The 19,832-nt window shown below is 39.2% G+C and overlaps 1 protein-coding gene across 4 annotated transcripts in view; it reads left to right on the forward strand.

The window, feature by feature from the left end:
* Window positions 1-365: 365 nt before the first annotated feature.
* Window positions 366-19,832, forward strand: part of API5 (apoptosis inhibitor 5) — a 32,056-nt gene continuing 12,589 nt past the window's right edge. For 2 of the 4 annotated variants that reach the window (XM_011963256.1, XM_011963257.1), the window contains exons 1-11: window positions 366-607; window positions 6,983-7,144; window positions 8,733-8,826; window positions 9,314-9,379; window positions 9,885-10,036; window positions 11,612-11,818; window positions 14,670-14,774; window positions 15,950-16,039; window positions 16,858-17,039; window positions 18,091-18,184; window positions 18,636-18,692. In XM_011963256.1, coding sequence (XP_011818646.1) covers window positions 539-607; window positions 6,983-7,144; window positions 8,733-8,826; window positions 9,314-9,379; window positions 9,885-10,036; window positions 11,612-11,818; window positions 14,670-14,774; window positions 15,950-16,039; window positions 16,858-17,039; window positions 18,091-18,184; window positions 18,636-18,692 — 1,278 coding nt within the window. In that variant the 5' untranslated portion in view covers window positions 366-538. The remainder of the gene's footprint in view (window positions 608-6,982; window positions 7,145-8,732; window positions 8,827-9,313; window positions 9,380-9,884; window positions 10,037-11,611; window positions 11,819-14,669; window positions 14,775-15,949; window positions 16,040-16,857; window positions 17,040-18,090; window positions 18,185-18,635; window positions 18,693-19,832) is intronic. The other 2 variants (XM_011963259.1, XM_011963260.1) reach the window with 2 other exon arrangements.

Below are 19,832 nucleotides of genomic sequence, written 5' to 3' on the forward strand. Positions count from 1 at the left end.
CCCACACTTGATTAGCGTGGTGGACACAGAGAGTTTTTTAATGGCATAGGAATGCTTTTTGCTTCCCACCGGACCCACTACCCTCTATTGCCACTGATTAATATTACCTTCCTTGAATCAGGAGGAAACCGTTTGTGACTTCTCATATGTAAGATCTTCTAAGGGCAGAAACGAAATTATCTCTGTATTAATCTCCCCGCCCACCCCCACCACTCCCATCGAGAGCCGCCAGCCAGGCTCAAGCTTTCAAAAAGGCGTGAGATAATCCAATCATCCTTGCCGCTTTTTGCTCCTCCAAGCTCTAGAGGGCGACAAAAATCGCGGAGGCGCATTGGAGTCTACTGAAGGCCGCTCCCGACGTGCGCGTCTTTACGTAGACGTCGGGGGCGGAGCCGCGCTGTGAGCGGTGACTGGCGGCGGCACTGGCGGCAGCTGGAGGTGTAATAGTGCAGGTAGTGGATTTGGAGAAGTTCCGAGGCGGCGGTGGCGCCGGTGAGGACGAGGATAGCGGAAGCGGGCCCTGGGCTTGTCGCTCACCATGCCGACGGTAGAGGAGCTTTACCGCAATTATGGCATCCTGGCCGATGCCACAGAGCAAGTGGGCCAGGTGAGTGAGTCCCCGGGCGGCCTGCAGGGCCCGGCGCTCCGCGGCCTTTCCTAAGCGCTGCCCGCCGCGCTCTCCCGGGCCGGGCGGGGGCTGCGGCTTCATCCTCCTGGGGGAGCTCCTAGCCTCCCCAGGCCGCCTCATCGGGGTGGGCCTCTCTGGGAGTGTAGACTCCGTCTTCACCAGGGAGACCGCGGTCCCCAGGGTTCCAGGTTTCCCTGCCTCCCTCGCCCAGCCTTTTCCCACCGTGGCGTAACCTAACTCAGCCCGTTCAGGCTCACGTTAATTCTCCTCCCGAGCTTTCCTCTACAGGATTCTCTTAAGCCTTTTTCCTTTTCGGTGGAGCTCAGTCCTTCCAAGATTAGATGTGGAGTTTTCTTCAAGAGGTCAAGATGTGTTGTTTTTTTGTTTTTTTGTTTTTTTTTGGAGGCAAAATTCTGCTACTACTTGAAGAAGAGTGTTTAAGAGACAGAAGTTTGTGAGAAACAGAAGAGGGACTCTCTGGTCCAGACTTTGATGAGGGCTCACGGCTTCATTAATTCAGTACATATTTTGAGCTCGGAGCGCTAGAGATACAGATGGAAAGGTCCGCGCGCTCTCAGAATGTACAGTTAGGAGGGAGTGTAGTGAGTGATAAATAAGAAAGGCATCGTGAGGCCCGGCGCGGTGGCTCACGCCCGTAATCCCAGCACTTTGGGAAGCCCAGGCGGGCGGATCACGAGGTCAGGAGTTCGAGACCAGCCTGACCAACATGGTGAAACCCCCGTCTCTGCTAACAATACAAAAATTAGCGGGGCGTGGTGGCGCGCGCCTGTAATCCCAACTACTCAGGAGGCTGAGGTGGGAGAATTGCTTGAACCTGGGAGGCGGAGGTTGCAGTGAGCCGAGATCGCTTCACTGCTCTCCAGCCTGGGCGACAGAGCCAGACCCCGTCAAAAAAAAAAAAAAAAAGGGGGGGGGGTTTGTTTTGTTTTTTTGTTTTTTTAATGAAACGTGTTTGAAGAAAATAAAACAGGGCTGGGCGAAGGAGTGTGTGAGAGTGCAGCTCTGAATGGAGGTCTCTGTAAGAGCGCTCTTGCCATGCTTGCCGCCGATACACAGTTTCTCAGCAGTGTTAAATTACCCGTACGAGCCAGTTCCCTGTATGAGTTTTCAAGTACCGGAGTACATTGAAGTTGATAAGTGGCTGGGAAAAGAACCAGGCTGTCCTGGAGGCAACTTTGATAATTGTTTTAGAAATCCCACACCATAGCTTTTCAGTGCTCAGAACTTTTTGATTTTTCTGCTTACGCATCCCTTCTTGGAGAAAGTGGAAGATTCTAGTGTATTAACAGTCGTGGGAGTACCTTTCCCGTCCCCTTTTCTGAACGTAATTCAAATAAGAACTTTCTGAGCTGAAAGAAAAAAAAATTCATGTTGGAGCTTTATTGTAGCTTAATCTAGAATTGTGAATATACCAGTTTGAAACAGCAAATGATTTTTTTTTTCCTTCATTCCCTGTCAGTAGGGAATTTCACTTTTATCAGTGAGAAATGTATACGGATATTCTGTTGTACATGTGGATAGAGTGTGTAGGTCGGTTGTGAAGGAGGAATATTCTGTTCATTAAGAAGATAAAAACTGCTGGGCACGGTGGCTCACTCCTGTAATCCCAGTTCTTTAAGAGGCCTGGGTGGGCAGATCACTTGAGGTCAGGAGTTCGAGACCAGCCTGGCAAACATGGTGAACCCCCATCTCTACTAAAAATACAAAAAATAGCCAGGCGTGGTGGCGTGCGCCCGAAGTCCTAGCTGTTTGGGGGGGCTGAGGCAGGAGAATCACTTGAACCCGGGGGGCAGAGGTTCCTGTGAGCTGATACCAGGCCACTCCAGTTCAGCCTGGGCAACAGAGTGAGACTCCATCTCAAACAAAAAATTAAAAAAAAAAAAAAAAGATAAAAACTATGTAGGATCAATCAGTTTGAATTTGTTATTCCTAAAAAGAACTAGTAGTGAAGATACTCTCAATCGTATAATTTATCTAGGACTTAGTTGGGTAACTTTGTAACAGATTGTTCTACCTGTGTTTGACTTTGTTGCACATCAGTAGAGGGGATAGGATGAAAGCTAGAACTGTGGTTCTGTCAGGAATCTTTCTAAGAAGCCTTTGAAACCTTATACATAATGCTGTTCCATTACCCCACTTTAATTTTGAGACTTGCTTACATTTCCTTCTCATGTCATTCTTTATAAAAACCAGATTGAATTGAGAGTTCTCCCCCAAGGAGTCAAAATGTCTTTCTTGGAGCAAAAATATACTTGCAGCAAAAATGTACTCTTTATTTAGTAAGGGTACTTAAGAGACAAGTTTGTGAAAAAATGAAAAAGGATAACTTTGTCTACACTTTAATGAGAACTCATGCTTTATTCGGTAGGTTTCACCTACCATGTACCACATACCCGGCTGGACACTGGAATTTAACACAGTTCCCTGTAGATTATGGGTCATCAACGCGTTCTGTATTGACAGCTGTCAAGCAACTATCTAAACTATCTCTGCATAATGAGATGTAGAGATTAGCTCAGGCTGCTCAAACATTGTGAATTTTAGGAGAACCGAAGATAATGCCTACTAATTCTGCTCTGTTGGGTTATAGTTCTCCCTTTTAGATAAAATGCCTAAAATCACTTACTAAAAGACAGTAGGTTTTAGGATATTGCTTGTAATTTTAACTAACAAATGCAAAAGCCAACTTAGTAGAGAGGACACCATTTCACTTGTTTTTAAGGAGAGAAAACCGTATTCATGTTCCTGATGTAGCAAAGCCTGATTTTCAGGTCAACTTACGAGATTTATGATCAGTACTAAGTTTCCTGGCAAACACGTGTCTGGATACTTCTGAGACTGCATTCGAGTTTGTCAGTCTTAACTTCCTTCTAACTTTTATTTTGATTATCAACCTTTACTAGAGAGGTGAGCACAACAGTTTTTCTGATTGCTGCCACTACAGACTAGTCCCTCCCCGTTATTGTCAATACTCCTTTCCGAGTAGTGCCTTCTAAATATATAAGGGTAAACACAAGCCCTCCGAGGTTTTATCAGCTAATTTCCCCAAAGCAGATCAAATCCTTCTCTTTTTGAACCCCTTGGCACGATGTACTTATTAACAATACTTCAGACTTGTATTTTATTTTATTTCTTATTCCTGTACTTACATTATAACGTCTCAAGGGTTAAATCCATTTATTGATTGATTGATTGATTGATTGCTTCTCTTCTTGCACTGTACCTTGCCCTTCAGTAAGCATTTCTTTTTCATAGTTGAAGAAATGTATTCAAAGAAGGAACAGAGAAACCATTTACAAAATAAAAGAAAAACCATTTACACAGATTACCTCTAATGGATAAAGGGAACTTTATCATACACATACGTACATCTATGAGCATGTATATTCTAAAAAGCAAACTGCAGATGACAAATTCTAAGTGCAGAATTATTTAATACCTCAAATCTTCCAGTCTTATCATCTTCTCATGTAACCCCCATGTTCTGCCTATGCGTTCATCCTGCCTTTCCTCCACTCTGCCTCTGCCACTCCTTCAGGTCTCACTCTTGTGTGCTCCTTTACCTTTCTAATCTCCTTTTCCGCTGCACTCTGCCCAGGGCTCCTGACTAGCCATAATAGAGCAAGTTGTGGGCCCACTATTATTTTAAATTCTGTTTCAAATTATTATGAATTTACTTAAAATATACTTAATTTTATATGATGTAGTCAAAATCTTAAAAGTTAAAAAATGTATCAGAGACCTGTTAAAGGACCACGGCAGTCTGGCTGATTAGATGTCTGTAATGCTGAAACCCTGATTCCTCCTGTTCTGTCAATCATTGAGTACACTAGCTTTGCAGGGTTGGCGTGTAGGCTTCTTGGACTTTTATTTCTTGAAATACCACTCTTGTAGTAGTGTTTTTTGTATAATTAAGCTAAAACCACTGACTAACCAAGTTCGTAATCCCTCAGAAATACGTGGAAGTATTTATTTCGCTTCTCTGAGCCCTAGTTTCCTCATCTAGAAGATAGGAGTAGTAGTAACACCTGTTGTGATATAGACAAGGAATCACTCAGTCCCTGGTAGACTTTCAATAAATATTGCTAATGATTCCTTTTTATTTGATTCCAGATTTAATATTTTTTTCTTGGCAAAAGGAAGTTTTGTTTTAAGTAGGTTTTTTGTTTGTTTTTTTTTTTTCATTTAATTTTGGACAGCGTAAGGAGTTTCTTCAAATGGCTTTATAAGTAAGTTTGAGTTGCAGGGAATTAGATTTGTGATACCCTGCAAAAAGTAAGGATGTCAGAACAAACTTTGATTTTATGAAGCCTGCCTAGAAGTCTGAGGCAAACCACAGGAATGTAAAGTGGTAGAGAAGTCAGCATGATTTCTTTTTTTAATGTTTGCGGTGAAAAGTATGTCATACACCTTTCTTTATTTGAGACAGGGTCTTGCTCTGTCAGGCTAGAATGCAGTGGCGCAGCCACGGCGTACCACAGCCTCTATCTCCTGGGCTCGAGTGATTCTCCTGCCTCAGCCTCTCGAGTAGCTGGGACTGCAAGCACACACCACCATGCCTGGCTAATTTTATATTTTTTGGAGAGACGGGGTCTTGATGTGTTTATAATACATTTTTCAGTGATGACTCCTGAAGCCTGATACATCTGCATTTCATGAAGAAGCTAACCTTAGTCACAGAAATTTCTGTTATTTGGGAGTTGTTCTGTAACTTTGCATCCTGCTTTATTTTTTCACTTAGCATTATCCACAAAAAGAATCACTGTAAAATAAATCTGGGAATTCTGTAGTTCATTGGATATTTATTGGTCATTCCCTGCTAGATGGCGTGAAGTAAGCTCATGTGTCTGAAGCACTTGGAACACTCCTTATACATAATAAACACTATACTGTGTATACGTTTGGTCAAGATTATAATTTTTAAGTTTTTTTTCCCAGTTACTTTTATTAATATGTCCAAACAGAAGATATATGTGTAGTCTTTCTGTATTTGTTACCGTTATTGACCATCTTTATCAGCATCATTTCATAAAACAACTGGTTTAGAGGCAAGCACTTAAGGAGGATTGGGAACTTATTGATTCCTCCCATTATGAGTATTTGAGGGAGAGCACTTGTGATTGTTTTTTAAGGAAACAAATGAGCTTTGAGTGTATTGTTCCAATAAAAAGTTTAAACATGTGACATTAGAGTCTGTCTTAATCCAAAATTGTCTGGCTCTATGGAATGGTCACAGCTTTCATATACTGCTATGAGGTAAAAATTAAGCTGCACTTCCTAACATTGCTGGAATTGCTAAATTTCTGGAATGTATTCCCTTCACCTTCTTCATGGTGCTAATTGGAAACAGGTAAATTTTTTTTTTTAAGTAAATATGGTGCAATTTTTTGTGAAGTCTGTGGTATTCATTATGATTTATTTACTTGTTTAAGATGGAGTCTCGCTCTGTCACCCAATCTGGAATGCCATGGTGTGATCTCAGCTCACTGCAGCCTCTGCCTCCTGGGTTCAAGGGATTCTCCTGCCTCAGCCTCCTGAGAAGCTGGGATTAGAGATGTCTGCCACCACACCAGCTAATTTTTGTATTTTTAGAGAGAAGGGGTTTCACCATGTTTAGCAGGCTGGTCTGGAACTCCTGACCTCAAGTGATTGCCCAGCTTGGCCTCCCAAAGTGTTGAGATTACAGGCGTGAGCCACCACACCTGGCCATCATTACAATTTTTTTTTTTTTGGAGACGGAGTCTCACTCTGTCGTCCAGGATGGAGTGCAGTAGTGCGATCTCGGCTCACTACAACCTCCATTTCCCAGACTCAAGCAATTCTCCTGCCTCAGCCTCCCAAGTAGCTGGGATTACAGGTGTATGCCACCACGCCTGGCTAATTTTTGTGTTTCATAGAGACGGGGTTTAACCATGTTGACCACGCTGGTCTTGAACTCTTGACCTCAGGTGATCCACCCACCTCGGCCTCCCAAAGTGCTGGGATTACAGGCGTGAGCCACCACACCTAGCCCATTACAAATTTTTTAAGCATGACACAGTCACAAGGCTAGAGTCAATAATCACTAGAATGAAGAAGCGTTGGTATATTAACAAACGCCCATATGCTTTTTCCACTTAAAATTAGACTCGTCCATCTCCCCCAACTCAAAAATTAACCAAAGATGGAGGAAGAACAGAATTGGGAAGATAAGTGTCCCATTTAACTAGTAAACCTCCGAAAATCAACTTTATTTCTTAGCCTGTGTAAAAATTTAAAGCACACACTAACATGTTTTATGATCTTTTACTTAGCTTCCCATCTTTCAAAATCATGTGTCTTTCTTTATTTCAGCATAAAGATGCCTATCAAGTGATACTGGATGGTGTGAAAGGTGGTACTAAGGAAAAACGATTAGCAGCTCAATTTATTCCAAAATTCTTTAAGCATTTTCCAGAATTGGCTGATTCTGCTATCAATGCACAGTTAGACCTCTGTGAGGATGAAGATGTATCTGTAAGTATATGAGTGACACTTTATAGCAGTCTTTCAGATGTTTCTGTGTGCGGCTAATACAATTGGAGTAGCAATCTGATATATCAGAGTACACAATAAAATACTACAGTATGGTCTGGCATGGCATCATACCCAGGCTTAAATTTACATATGATAAAATGTATTAGCCTTTTTCACCACCTTTACATTATGAAAAATGCATAGAATCTCAAAATACTTAGTTTTGCTTATTTGTCCACTGTTAAAAATGGATTGTGGCTCACATCTTATTTCATAGATTGTTATTCATTGTGCATATGAAATTAGACTGTTTTTAATCAATTTGTGCTTACTTAGATTTTAAGTTATTAAGTGTTATAAAATAAAATGTACTTTCACTACCCTTACATATTTTGCATGGCAGAAAAATGGTCTGTGTAATAAGTGAATAGGATTACTAGATTAAAAGAAATAGTTTTTGTTTTTTGGGTTTTTTTTTTTTTTTTGAACAGAATTAACTGGTAATATTTCTGGCTGCTGACACAAGTTCCTAAGAATATTCAACTGTTAGCTCTTGTCTTTTCACATGAAACAGCGAATTGCCAACATTTCATGCAGAATTTGCTGGATATACTTTTTTGTGTGTTTTTAACAGAGACAGGGTGTCACTCTGTTGCCTAGACTGGAGTGCAGTTGCACATCCATAGCTCACTGAAGCCTTGAACTCCTGGGTTCATGCATTTTTTCCACTTTAGCCTCCCAAGTAGCACAGGCTACTGTTCCCGGGTGATTTTTAATTTTTTTATAGGGTCTTGCTATGTTGTCCAGGCTGGTCTCAAACTCCTGGCCTCAAGCTGTCCTCCCACCTTGGTCTTCTGAAGCATTGGGATTACAGGTGTGAGCCACCTCACCTAGCCTGCTGTACATTTTTTATGTAAAAATCGAATAAGCCAAGATCAGTATTTGGAATTAAACATGCAGGTTATAGGCACAAATGTTGTATTTAGTAGTCAATACTGAAAATTCTAAAGTAAACAGTTAACTGGGTATAACATTGCCACAGTAGTCATTTTTAAGGAATACTACATTATAAGCCCATAGGTAGTAAAAACCAAACAGTTGCATATAATTAGCCTGTAAACAGTTGTTTATAATCTGAAGTCTCTCCTTCAGCCAGACATTGTTAACATCACTTTTAAAATTTTTTTCTGTGTAACTTGAATATTAAATTGGAGCAAATTCTTTTTTTTTTTTAAGACAGAGTCTCGCTCTGTTGGCCAGGCTGGTCTCAAACTCCTGACCTTGTGATCCGCCCGCCTCAGTCTCCCAAAGTATGAGAACAGCCTGGGCAACATAGGGAGACTTGCCTCTAAAATTAGCCAGGCGTGGAAGCTTGCATCTCTACTTCCAGCTACTAAGGAGGCTGAGGCAAGAGGATCTCTTGAGCCTAGAAGGTCAAGGCTACAGTGAGCCATGATTGCACCACTGCACTCCACCCTGGGCAACAGGGAAAGACCTTGTCTTTTAAAAAAAAAAAAAAAAGAAAAGCTGTGTGTGTTATTTTAAAGGTGATAGTATTTGCTTAATTTTTGTTTGAAATCATGCCCAGATTCGACGTCAAGCAATTAAAGAACTGCCTCAATTTGCCACTGGAGAAAATCTTCCTCGAGTGGCAGATATACTAACGCAACTTTTGCAGACAGGTAAGGGATTTTATTACCTTTTTCTCTAAATATATATCTTCTTTCTGAAATGTTGACTCTGTTTTTAGGTTTTGAATGGGGTGCAGGAGAGCTGGAGGTCCTACATCTGATAGAGATTAAATTTCCTACTTTCCTTCAGTAGTTTAAAGTGTAATGATTTCTGGTTATCTAATTCCTAGTATTGTTTTGTTTTTAATTCTGTTATTAAGGTGTAATGACTAGATTCTTGTGAGCATTTTGATGTATCATAATTTTCCCCCCAATTTCCTGTCGTTTCATAATTGTAGCATCTTAATAAAAGTTTTTCAGGCATGCCAGATGGGGTTCTCTACCCTTATAAGGAACATGTATCTTTTTGGTACTTGAGGAAATGGCTTAAGTTATAAGTTTCCTGTCAATGTAACCTTGAGAAACTATGTTGAATCAAGTTTGAAACTGAAGCAGATGATATGTTTTATATTCATTATGCCACTTTTTCTTTATCCAGATGACTCTGCAGAATTTAACCTAGTGAACAATGCCCTGTTAAGTATATTTAAAATGGATGCAAAAGGTAAGGCCAGTTCTTATTCTGAATTGTGTTTGATGTCTTACAGAATCACAAAGTTAGGTGTTACTCATTAAGAATAAACTCTAGGGTTTACCCAGAGTTCTATTTCATAAAAATTTTAAGTATTGTGAAAAAAGTCTCCTTAGGTCAAGATGTTTATAACTAGAAAAACCAGCAGAAATAACTGCAAAAACAGATCAAATTTTTCCATTAGAAATCTGTTGGAAGAACTCCCTTTGACACTTTAAAGAAATTCTTACAAAATACTTGGGTTTTACTATTAGTAATGATAAAAAAAGGAAAGTTATGCTCAAGCTATGTCTTCATGAAGAAAGTACTCTCATGATTCAGGCTGTAGAAATTTCAGACTACTTTTAACTAGTAATGAGGATGATATTTGGGAAGTTCATTAACTTATTTGAGAAGAAATACTATAAGTTGAGTTAAATGGGAAAACACCATTACACTATAGAATTGACTTGCTACAGGCAACTATTTTATTTTGCAGGGACTTTAGGTGGGTTGTTCAGCCAAATACTTCAAGGAGAGGACATTGTTAGAGAACGAGCAATTAAATTCCTTTCTACAAAACTTAAGACTTTACCAGATGAAGTCTTAACAAAGGAAGTGGAAGAGCTTATACTAACTGAATCCAAAAAGGTGAGCTTTGGTCTTCATTTGGTGGAAATTCTCTAAAGCAAAAGAGCATACATGACATTGGCAGTATTCCTCAATGTTATGTGTGGCTTGTGTATAAATTGGTATATCATATATCCCATTAGAACCACCACAGAACTTCTGAGTTTTTCTTAGATTGTATTTAGCACTTTTGTCAGTGGTAATGATGAATCAATTTGGTAATTTAAAGGAATCTGATTACATTTAAACTTTTTGTGGTAGTGTCCTTAAAATGTGTGCAACCTCTGCAAATCACCTCCTTCAGGAAACTTTCTCTAAGTCCTACCCCTCTCTTCCATTTTAGGATACTGTCTCATAGTATTCTGAATTATTTCAAAATGAAACATATTATCACATCAAAGTGACCTCTTTTCACCTTAGCCCTTGACACTATCCGCTCTTCAAGGGTGAAACCATGCTTGTCTTTGCTCCCAGCATCTAGCATAATTGTAGACGCTAGGATTGGCAAGGTGTGTCACAATTAACTTTTCACTCATCTTAATGTGCCAAAGTTTGGGAATAGTTTACTTCTGTTTTTGAGACAGAGTCTTGCTCTGTCACCCAAGCTGTAGTGCAGTGGTGCGATCTTGGCTCACTGCAAGCTGCACCTCCCAGGTTCACGCCATTCTCCTGCCTCAGCCTCCCGAGCATCTGGAACTACAGGCGCCTGCCACCACGCCTGGTTAATTTTTTGTATTTTTAGTAGAGACGGGGTTTCACCGTGTTAGCCAGAATGGTCTCAATCTCCTGACATCGTGATCTGCCCACCTCGGCCTCCCAAAGTGCTGGGATTACAGGCTTGAGCAATACGTTCAAGAAGATTCAGTGTTTTCTCTAAAGAATGTGATCACTCTTAGGGTTCAGGCTATAGAAATTTCAGACTACTACTACCCACTTCCTTATTGATAAGATTATTTTTCAGTGAGAAAGAGATAGATCTCTAGCTGGGAGTATCAGACTATTTTACCTATGCCCCAGCTAGTAATCTGGTAGAGCATGTCGTGATTGTGAGCTCCTTTGGTCCATGAATAGAAAAATTTAGATTCACTGATATGGAAGATTTAACATGAGACTTGCAAGGTGTCCTATTTTGTGTACAACAATTACCATATTAATATGAATTAAACTGCTTTTAAATATAGGAAACAATCTGATTCAACAGTTTGCTACAGAATTTTTCCAGCCATTTTTTAAAGTCACTCCCCTGAATAGCCAATTTAAGAATTAAAAAAAATTTTTTTTTCTTAACTGCTCTTCCTTGAAATTTTAATGCCACATATATACTGTATATCTCTTTATGGTACTATATGTATATCTGTGCTTTGTACATAAAAATGTAACATTTTCTAAGAACCAATTTTTGCCCCTTTGGAGAATGCCTGGTTTACTCTGAAGTTCAATTGACTGAAGCTAGAAGTTGCCTTTTCTTCAGTATTTCGGAAGCATTAATATCAAACTGACTTTAGTAACTGAAATAAATTAGCTATTTTCTTTCAATGTTGATCTGTCCCATTCAAATGATGAGTATACTGTTATTCTGAATTGTCTCTTTTCCAGGTCCTAGAAGACGTGACTGGTGAAGAATTTGTTCTATTTATGAAGATACTGTCTGGGTTAAAAAGCTTACAGACAGTGAGTGGAAGACAGCAACTTGTAGAGTTGGTGGCTGAACAGGCCGACCTAGAACAGACCTTTAATCCCTCGGATCCTGACTGTGTGGACAGGCTCTTACAGTGCACTCGGCAGGCAGTACCCCTCTTCTCTGTAAGCTCTTTATTTTTACACACCTGCTATTTGGATTACTGTATTAGCTGTATATATTTCCATAAATACTCACTTTAACATTCCCCTTAAACCCTTCCAGTAGTGTCCCTTATCTGAAATGCTTGCTTGGAACCAGAAGTGTTTTCAGATTTTTGAATATTTGCATTGTGCCTGGTTGAGCATCCCTAATTCAAAAATCCAAAAACCTAAAATGTTTCAATGAGCATTTCCCTTGAGCATGACGTTTGAGCATCATATTGGTGCTCAAAAAGTTTTGGATTTTGAAGCATTTCAGATTTGGGATTTTCAGATGAGGGATGCTTTGTCTGTGTTTATAAAGGCCACAGTGGAATTGATGAGAACCCAAAGCAGCAAGAAATTTTTTTGAAAGAATATTTTTTTTTCTTTGAGACAGTCTTGCCCTGTCACCTATGCTGAAGTGCAGTGGCACGATCTTGGCTTACTGCAGCTTCCACCTGCCAGGCTCAAGCCTTCCATCTCAGCTTCCCAAGTAGCTGCTTCTACAAGCATGGACTATCACACTTGGCTAATTTTTGTATTTTTTGTAGAGCCAGGGCTTCCCCATGTTGCCCAGACTGGTCTTAAACTCCTGAGCTCAACCAATCTGCCCACCTTGGCCTCCCAAAGTGCTGGGATTACAGGTGTGAGCCACCACGACTGGCCAATAAAAATTTTTAGTCTTCCTAGAGACTTTTTAAAAGTCATGAGGATTCTGTATTCTGTCTCAGGCTTTGTGTTTCCTCTGGCCATGCATCTTCTGGGATGTGCATACATTCATTTGAAAAACACAGTTTAAAGGAACTATCCTAGATCAGGTGTGGTGGCCTGTGCCTATAATCCCAATCCCAGCACTTTGTGAGCCAAGGTGGGAGAATGCTTGGGTCTGAGTTCAAGACCAGCCTGGGCAACATAGCAAGACCTTGTCTCTACAAAGAAAATTAAATAATAGAACTATCCCTTTTCAGAAATGTGCAGTCTGAAAATCCAACACTAAAAGGTTCTCACAATGTATTTATTTATTTATTTGAGACAGAGTCTCACTTTGTCCCCCAGGCTGGAGTGCAGTGGCGTGATCTTGGCTCACTGCAACCTCCACCTCCCAGGTCCAAGCAATTTTCGTGCCTCAGCTTCCCGGGTAGCTGGGATTACAGGTACACACCACCACGCTCAGCTGATTTTTTTGTATTTTTAGTAGGGATGGGGTTTTGCCATGTTGCCCAGGCTGGTCTCGAACTCCTGAGCTCAGGCAGTCCATCCACCTCAGCCTCCCAAAGTGCTAGGATTACAGGCATGAGCCACCATGCCTGGCCATGTCCCAAATTTGACCTGAGAATCAAGGAAGAGATCAAAATGTATAGATGTCCCAATGCTCCAGATAACTTTGCAGTAAAGTATATAAGGGGTCTTCAGAAAGTTCCTGGAAAATGCATATTATGAAAAAAAATCTATGCATGGATTTCAAAACATTTTTCACCAAAATAAACTTGTATTTATAACATGTCTGAACAGGATATAGTTTGGGGAACTAAGAAGGGTAAGACATCAGTTTGAAAAAAGAGCACCTGTCAGAGCAACATGAATTCTGCTAAAGTTGAAGCAAGAACAAACATCAAATTTATGGTGAAGCTTGGTGGAAGAATGGTGAAATCATTGATGCTTTATGAAAAGTTTATGGAGACAATGTCCCCAAAGAAATCAACAGTTTACAAATGGATCACTCATTTTTAGAAAGGACAAGACAACGTCAAAGCCCATCGCAGCAGATCAATTTGCAACAAAAAATTTAACTTGTTTATGCCCTAAATGAAAAGAACTGACGATTAATAGCAGAAATAACAGCCAACATCATAGACATCTCAGTTGGTTCAGCTTACACAATTCTGACTGAAAAATTAAAAGTTTAACAAACTTCCTACTCGATGAGTGTCAAAACCACCGCGCTCAGATTAGCTGCAGACAAGAACAGAGCTTTTCAATGGAAATTGTAAACAAGTGGGATCAAGATCCTGAAGCATGTCTTTGAAGAATGGGAACAGGAGTTGAAACATGGCTTTCGCAGTGCAATTCTGAAGATAAAGCACAGTCAAAGCAATGGCTACCAGGAGGTGAAAATGGCCCAGTCCAAGCAAAAAGAGACCAATTAAGAGGAAGGGTTACGGCAGCAGTTTTTTGGGATGCTGAAGACATTTTGCTAGTTGACATTCTGGAGGGCTAAAGAATAACGTCTGCTTTTTATGAGCTTGTTTGGAGAAAGCTGGCCAAAGATTGAGCAGGAAAACGCCTGGGAAAGCTTCACCAGAGTCCTCCACCACCATAGTGCTCCTGCTCATTCCTCTTATCAAACAGAGACAGTTTTTTAAGAGTTTTGATGAGAAATCATTAGGCATCCACCTTAAAGTCCTTATTTGGGCCCTTCTCATTTCTTTTTGTTGCCTAATCTTAAACACATCGTTAAAGGGCACCCACATTTCTTTAGTTAATAGTATAAAAAGACTGCATTGACATAGTTAAGTTCCTAGGACCCTCAGTTCTCTGGGATGACTGGTTGCCTGCAAAAGTGTCATTGCCTTGATGGAGCTTATGTTGATAAATAAAGTTTATATTTTTTATTCTTTGTCTTTTAATTACATTTTTCCATGAACTTACTGAAGCCCCTTCGTAGTTCACCTATTGAGGTTAGATCTGGGGCATGCTGGGGTGTGCACTATATTGTATTTATAGTCAGAATACTTGATGCTGTAGCACTCAGCATTTATTGAATGAAATTCTTCTGTAATATTTGAGCAAATATTTGTTTTTTTGACAATGCATTTTCTTTGATTTCTTACAGAAAAATGTCCATTCCACAAGGTTTGTGACATATTTCTGTGAGCAGGTTCTCCCTAACCTCAGTACCTTGACTACCCCAGTGGAAGGTCTTGATATACAGTTGGAGGTAAGCAAAAATTTCAGCTTTAGCACTGATAAGGCATTCTTGTATTTTAACAAAAATGTAAATCACTAACTTAGATCTGATTTCAGAGGGAGCAATTTAAATGTCTGGTAATGGCCAGCCAGTAATCTCCCTAGACCAGAATTAATTGCATTAGGACTGCTTCATGGATTCAATTAAGGTTTACTGCAGTGGGAAAGCACTGCCTGTAGTTTTTATAGTCAGTCTCTACCTTATTTAATATTTTTAAATAAGGTGTTTAATTCATCCATTTGTATCCATAACTGATAGAGCCAATTTTAAACTGGATTAACACAAAATATCCTTTATTCCTTCTTCTCCAATAGAATTCACTACTCCTCCCACCTTTGTATCTCAACCGTAATGTATATAAACATTTTTTCACAGCATCTGTAATACTTTACATTTGTTTATAATCTCTCCCTACGTTTAGCCTGATTCACCTCTGTATCCCCAGAATCTGGCACAAAACTTGATTTTGAATCAAGCACCCATTAGTGATTATTGAATTGGACTGAAATACGGAAATGGGTGTGCCATTTCCCTCACAGGTCTTTGGGATAGAGAAGAATCTCACTGTGCACTGGCAAGGTAGTTTGCTTTAAATGTGCTGGGCTAGGCCTATCAGACTGGGATTGGGAAATGCGGGAATGAACCTTGAGAATAGTGGTCATTACTAATAGTTTGAGTAAATATCCAGAGACTAAATTTAATAGGAAATGAGGCCCACCTTAACCATGAGTAATTAGTTCTTAGCTGTTGAGAGTTCTTACTAGTGTGTCTTTATAGTTAATATATTTATCATTTTTGCCTTGTAATTAGCACTATTGTTAACCTGTAGCAGAAAGTGTCATATGTATTATTTTCCATACTTCTTCTCACAGATATATTGGAAATCATGAGATCTGGGTTTTAGGGTCTGCCCAGCCACTTACTCCCTGTGACTTTGTTGAGCCACATAATCTCTGACCTTTACTTTCCTTCACAGTAAAATGTTGGGCTGCATCTCTGAGGTTTTCTTCCATTTCAAACGTTATAACAATTCTGTAAAAGCATAATTGAAAATAAGTAGAGTCTTAAATCGTTATCTAGAATTACTCTCATTTTATAACCCTTGCTTATTCAAAAAAACAGTAATAGTGAATTGTGTGTTTTAGGTATTGAAATTGTTGGCGGAGATGAGTTCATTTTGTGGTGACATGGAAAAACTAGAAACAAATTTAAGGAAACTATTTGATAAGTTATTGGTAAGAACTTTTTCCTTTCCTTATGGGATAGTCAGTATATAGCTCAAAGTCTAATTTAGTATTATTTTCTAGATTACAAGAACCAGTTTTTGAAATTTCAGTTAAACAGTAATCCTAACAAGTATTGTTAGCTTCTTAGGCCACATGTTGTTGTCTACTTTATTTTAATCTTGGTGTTTCTTATAATTAGGGAGAAAATAGGCTGTCTGATAAAATCATTAGCAGCATCACTGAGTGATTTTCTTATTTGATGTATTTGTATAATTAACACAGTGATAAGCATTAGGTCCTTAGCATGAATTGAGTCATCAACATCTGATGCTAGTCCAGATGTAACTTACTGGGTTGTTACAGCACTGATACTGAATGCCATTGGCAGCACTTTGCTTGTAATGAGTCAGTACTTAATATGGACTAATGTTCAGAAAAGATACTTGTAGTAAGCATAGTATAGTAGTTAAGAGCATCAACATTTGATGTCAAACCTAGATTGAATTCTGGCTCTTTAGTTTATTAACTTTGTTACCATGGGAAGGTTACTCTAACTCTCAGGGCATCAGTACCTTTATCTGTAAGTGCCTAATAAATGATAGCTACATTAATTTTCATTATTAATAATAGCAGCTGTAACAGGTTAATATGGAGCACTGACAGGCTAGAGAGTTGATCCAGTAAGTTAAAAAGAAATCCAAGTGTCTGGTTTTGGTAGTTTTTAATGCTCTATGTCTTAAAAACATGCACTATAATTCCCTGAATATCTGTTTATAATTCGAATATGTAGAGCAGATTGCAAACGTCTGTATATTTTTCTCTCTTAGGAATACATGCCCCTCCCTCCAGAAGAAGCAGAAAATGGAGAGAATGCTGGTAATGAGGAACCCAAGCTACAGTTCAGTTATGTGGAATGTTTGTTGTACAGTTTTCACCAGTTGGGCCGAAAACTTCCAGATTTCTTAACAGCCAAACTGAATGCAGAAAAGCTCAAAGATTTCAAAATCAGGTGATATATGATTGAGGTGGCTCAATCCTTGGCAAAGGTGGTAGCTATCTTGAAGTTCCTTGGGTTTTGCTTTTGTTCTATGAGAGCTTTCTCCGTATCCTGCCTTACCCCAGTGGTACAGAATGGAGGGTTCAGATTACATGTTTGTAAACATTTGACAGAAGTGAGCCAGGCACGGTGGCTCACGTCTGTAGTCTCAGCATTTTGGGAGGCCAAGTCAGGAGGGTTGCTTGACGCCAGGAGTTTGAGACCAGCTGGGCAACACAGTAAGATCCTATCTCTATAAAAAATAACTTAAAAAATTTAGCAGAGCATGGTGACACACCAGTAGTCCCAGCTACTTGCAACACTGAGATGGGAGGCTCACTTGAGCCCAGGAGCTCGAGGTTACGGTGAGCTGCAGTCATGCCTCTGCACTCCTGTCTGGGCGATGAGATCATATCTCTAAAAAAAGGAACAGTAAAAGCAAACTTAAAAAAAAAAAAGACAGAAATGACTTAACAAATCCATGGGGGATAAAGGACTCTAGCTCTTCCTACTTGTTTTATGATCTTGAGCAGGTACCCTAACATCTTTTATTCTCCCCAAATTTTTCTCAGTTAAATGATAATAGTACCTACCTCATAGAGTTGTGGGAATTCAGTAAGACAATGAATGTACAGCTTTTAGCACAGTGCCTGGCAAGTAGTAGGTATTAGTAAACTGTAGCTGCTGTTATTAATAATATCTGGAGCAGCAGCCCTGGAGAAGTCAATATAAGTAGTTTTCACAAAGAGACTGCTTATTGAATTGTTCCATTAACAAATTCACATCTTAAATTTTGAAATGCTTGAGCCATTGTGTTACCTGTTACTATCCTCTACCATGTGGTAAGGCGGAAGTTTGATACTTGATGAAGTTCTTGATCAGAAGCAACTTAAAATTTTGTTCTTTAATTTATTGGTCATGTAGCCATTTCTGCACTTAGGATCATTTTGCTATAGTATAAGATTGAGTTTAAAAACAAAATTGAAGTGATGAATTGCTAATTAACAAATACGTTTTCATTTAGGCTGCAGTACTTTGCACGGGGCCTACAAGTTTATATCAGACAACTTCGCTTAGCTCTCCAGGGTAAAACGGGTGAGGCCTTAAAAACAGAAGAGGTAAGAATACTGGCTCACATTTCATAAACTGCTAGCTCCATACAAAACTATATAGACTTGTGTTGGGGGTTTTTCATTTTCCCTTATCTCACCTAATTTAACAGTCTTCATCCCAGTCCTAATGAAATATTTTAGATTTTCGTTGTGTTCCTATAACTTAACCTGATTTATTTTAAAACAACTTCTATGTGTATGTGACCTTACTCATTTTTTAGGTACATTCTAACCTGTCAAGGGAACACAGATTATTTACTTTCTTTGCCACATCTAGATTTGTTTAGAGTCAAGCAATAGGAATACACATTATCTATAGATTTAAACCAAGGAATTATGTAAAGACTGTACAAGTGATTCTGATAGAGAAGTGTAATTACTCTAGTTCTGTGTCAGAATGGATTACGCCTCATAGAAATTATTGGCAGTTTGTCTTAATTTTCCTTTCCCTTTGCAGAACAAGATTAAAGTCGTTGCATTGAAAATAACAAACAATATCAATGTTTTAATCAAGGTAAGTCTGTAATAGCAAGTGACATTTCTGCAGTTACCACAAAATCATATTTATTTATTTTAAAGTTTTACATAAGATACTTCCAACAAAGGGAGGCTTGCAAACTTCTATCTCAAAGCATTGAAACAGATAGATACAGTCTAAGAAATTTCAGTGACTTAAGTTCTAGTGGTCTTAATGCTATTGGGTTCCTTTGAGTGGCCAGTAAATCCCTGTTTTGCTTACTCTTAAGAATGGACATGTGGTGTGTAGCACAATGAAATGTTTTCCTGTGTTTGTTTTTTTATAAACTTGACTACGTAATAAATTGAGAGCTTTCTGTACTGTAGGCTAGGGTATACCTTTCCATTAAGCCATAATTACTTTTCGATTCTCTTTACCCTTCCCAAGTATCTGCTAGCCTAAATAAAATAATAACCTGAGAGAACCAGAAAAAATCAAAAAGTAGCCATCACTTGTATTATACAATTACAGCTTAATTGTATTGTGCCAGATGGGAAAAAGAAACGGTATTTGTAACACCTACAGCATGTAACCTGCCAGTAACAAAAAGTGGGACTAGTATGCCTTAAAGCTAATGTAAAAATGATATGGAATAATTATAGTTGACCCTTGAACAATGAAGGGCTTAGGGATACCGACCCCATGCATACCTTTTGACTCCCCCAAAACTTAACCACTGGCTGGTACAATGGTAGTGGGTTATCAGAACTTATTAACATTATCATCACCAAAACTGGTATACAACCCCCACCCCACTGCTAAATTTGACTGGCTTTATAAAAAATCATTTTAAAAAACTAATAGCCTGCTGTGGACAAGAAGCCTTACCAATAACATAAACAGTTAATTAACACATTTTGTATATGCAGTATATACTGTATTACAATAAAGCTGCAGAAAAAAAGTTTTATCATAAAGAAGAGAAAATATGTGGAAGTGTATTATCACAAAGGTCTTCATCCTTGTTATCTTCACATTTAATAGGTGGAGAAAGAGGAGGGGTTAGTCTTGTCTCAGGGTAGCAGGCAAAAGAGGTAGAAGGAGAGGCAGGCACACTAGGTGTAACTTTTATTGGAAAGAATCTGCGTATAAGTGAGACCATGTAGTTCAAATTCAAGTTGTGCAAGGGTCAACTGC

This window comes from Colobus angolensis, unplaced genomic scaffold (genome assembly GCF_000951035.1).
Source record: "Colobus angolensis palliatus isolate OR3802 unplaced genomic scaffold, Cang.pa_1.0 Scaffold61, whole genome shotgun sequence".
NCBI lineage: Eukaryota > Metazoa > Chordata > Mammalia > Primates > Cercopithecidae > Colobus > Colobus angolensis.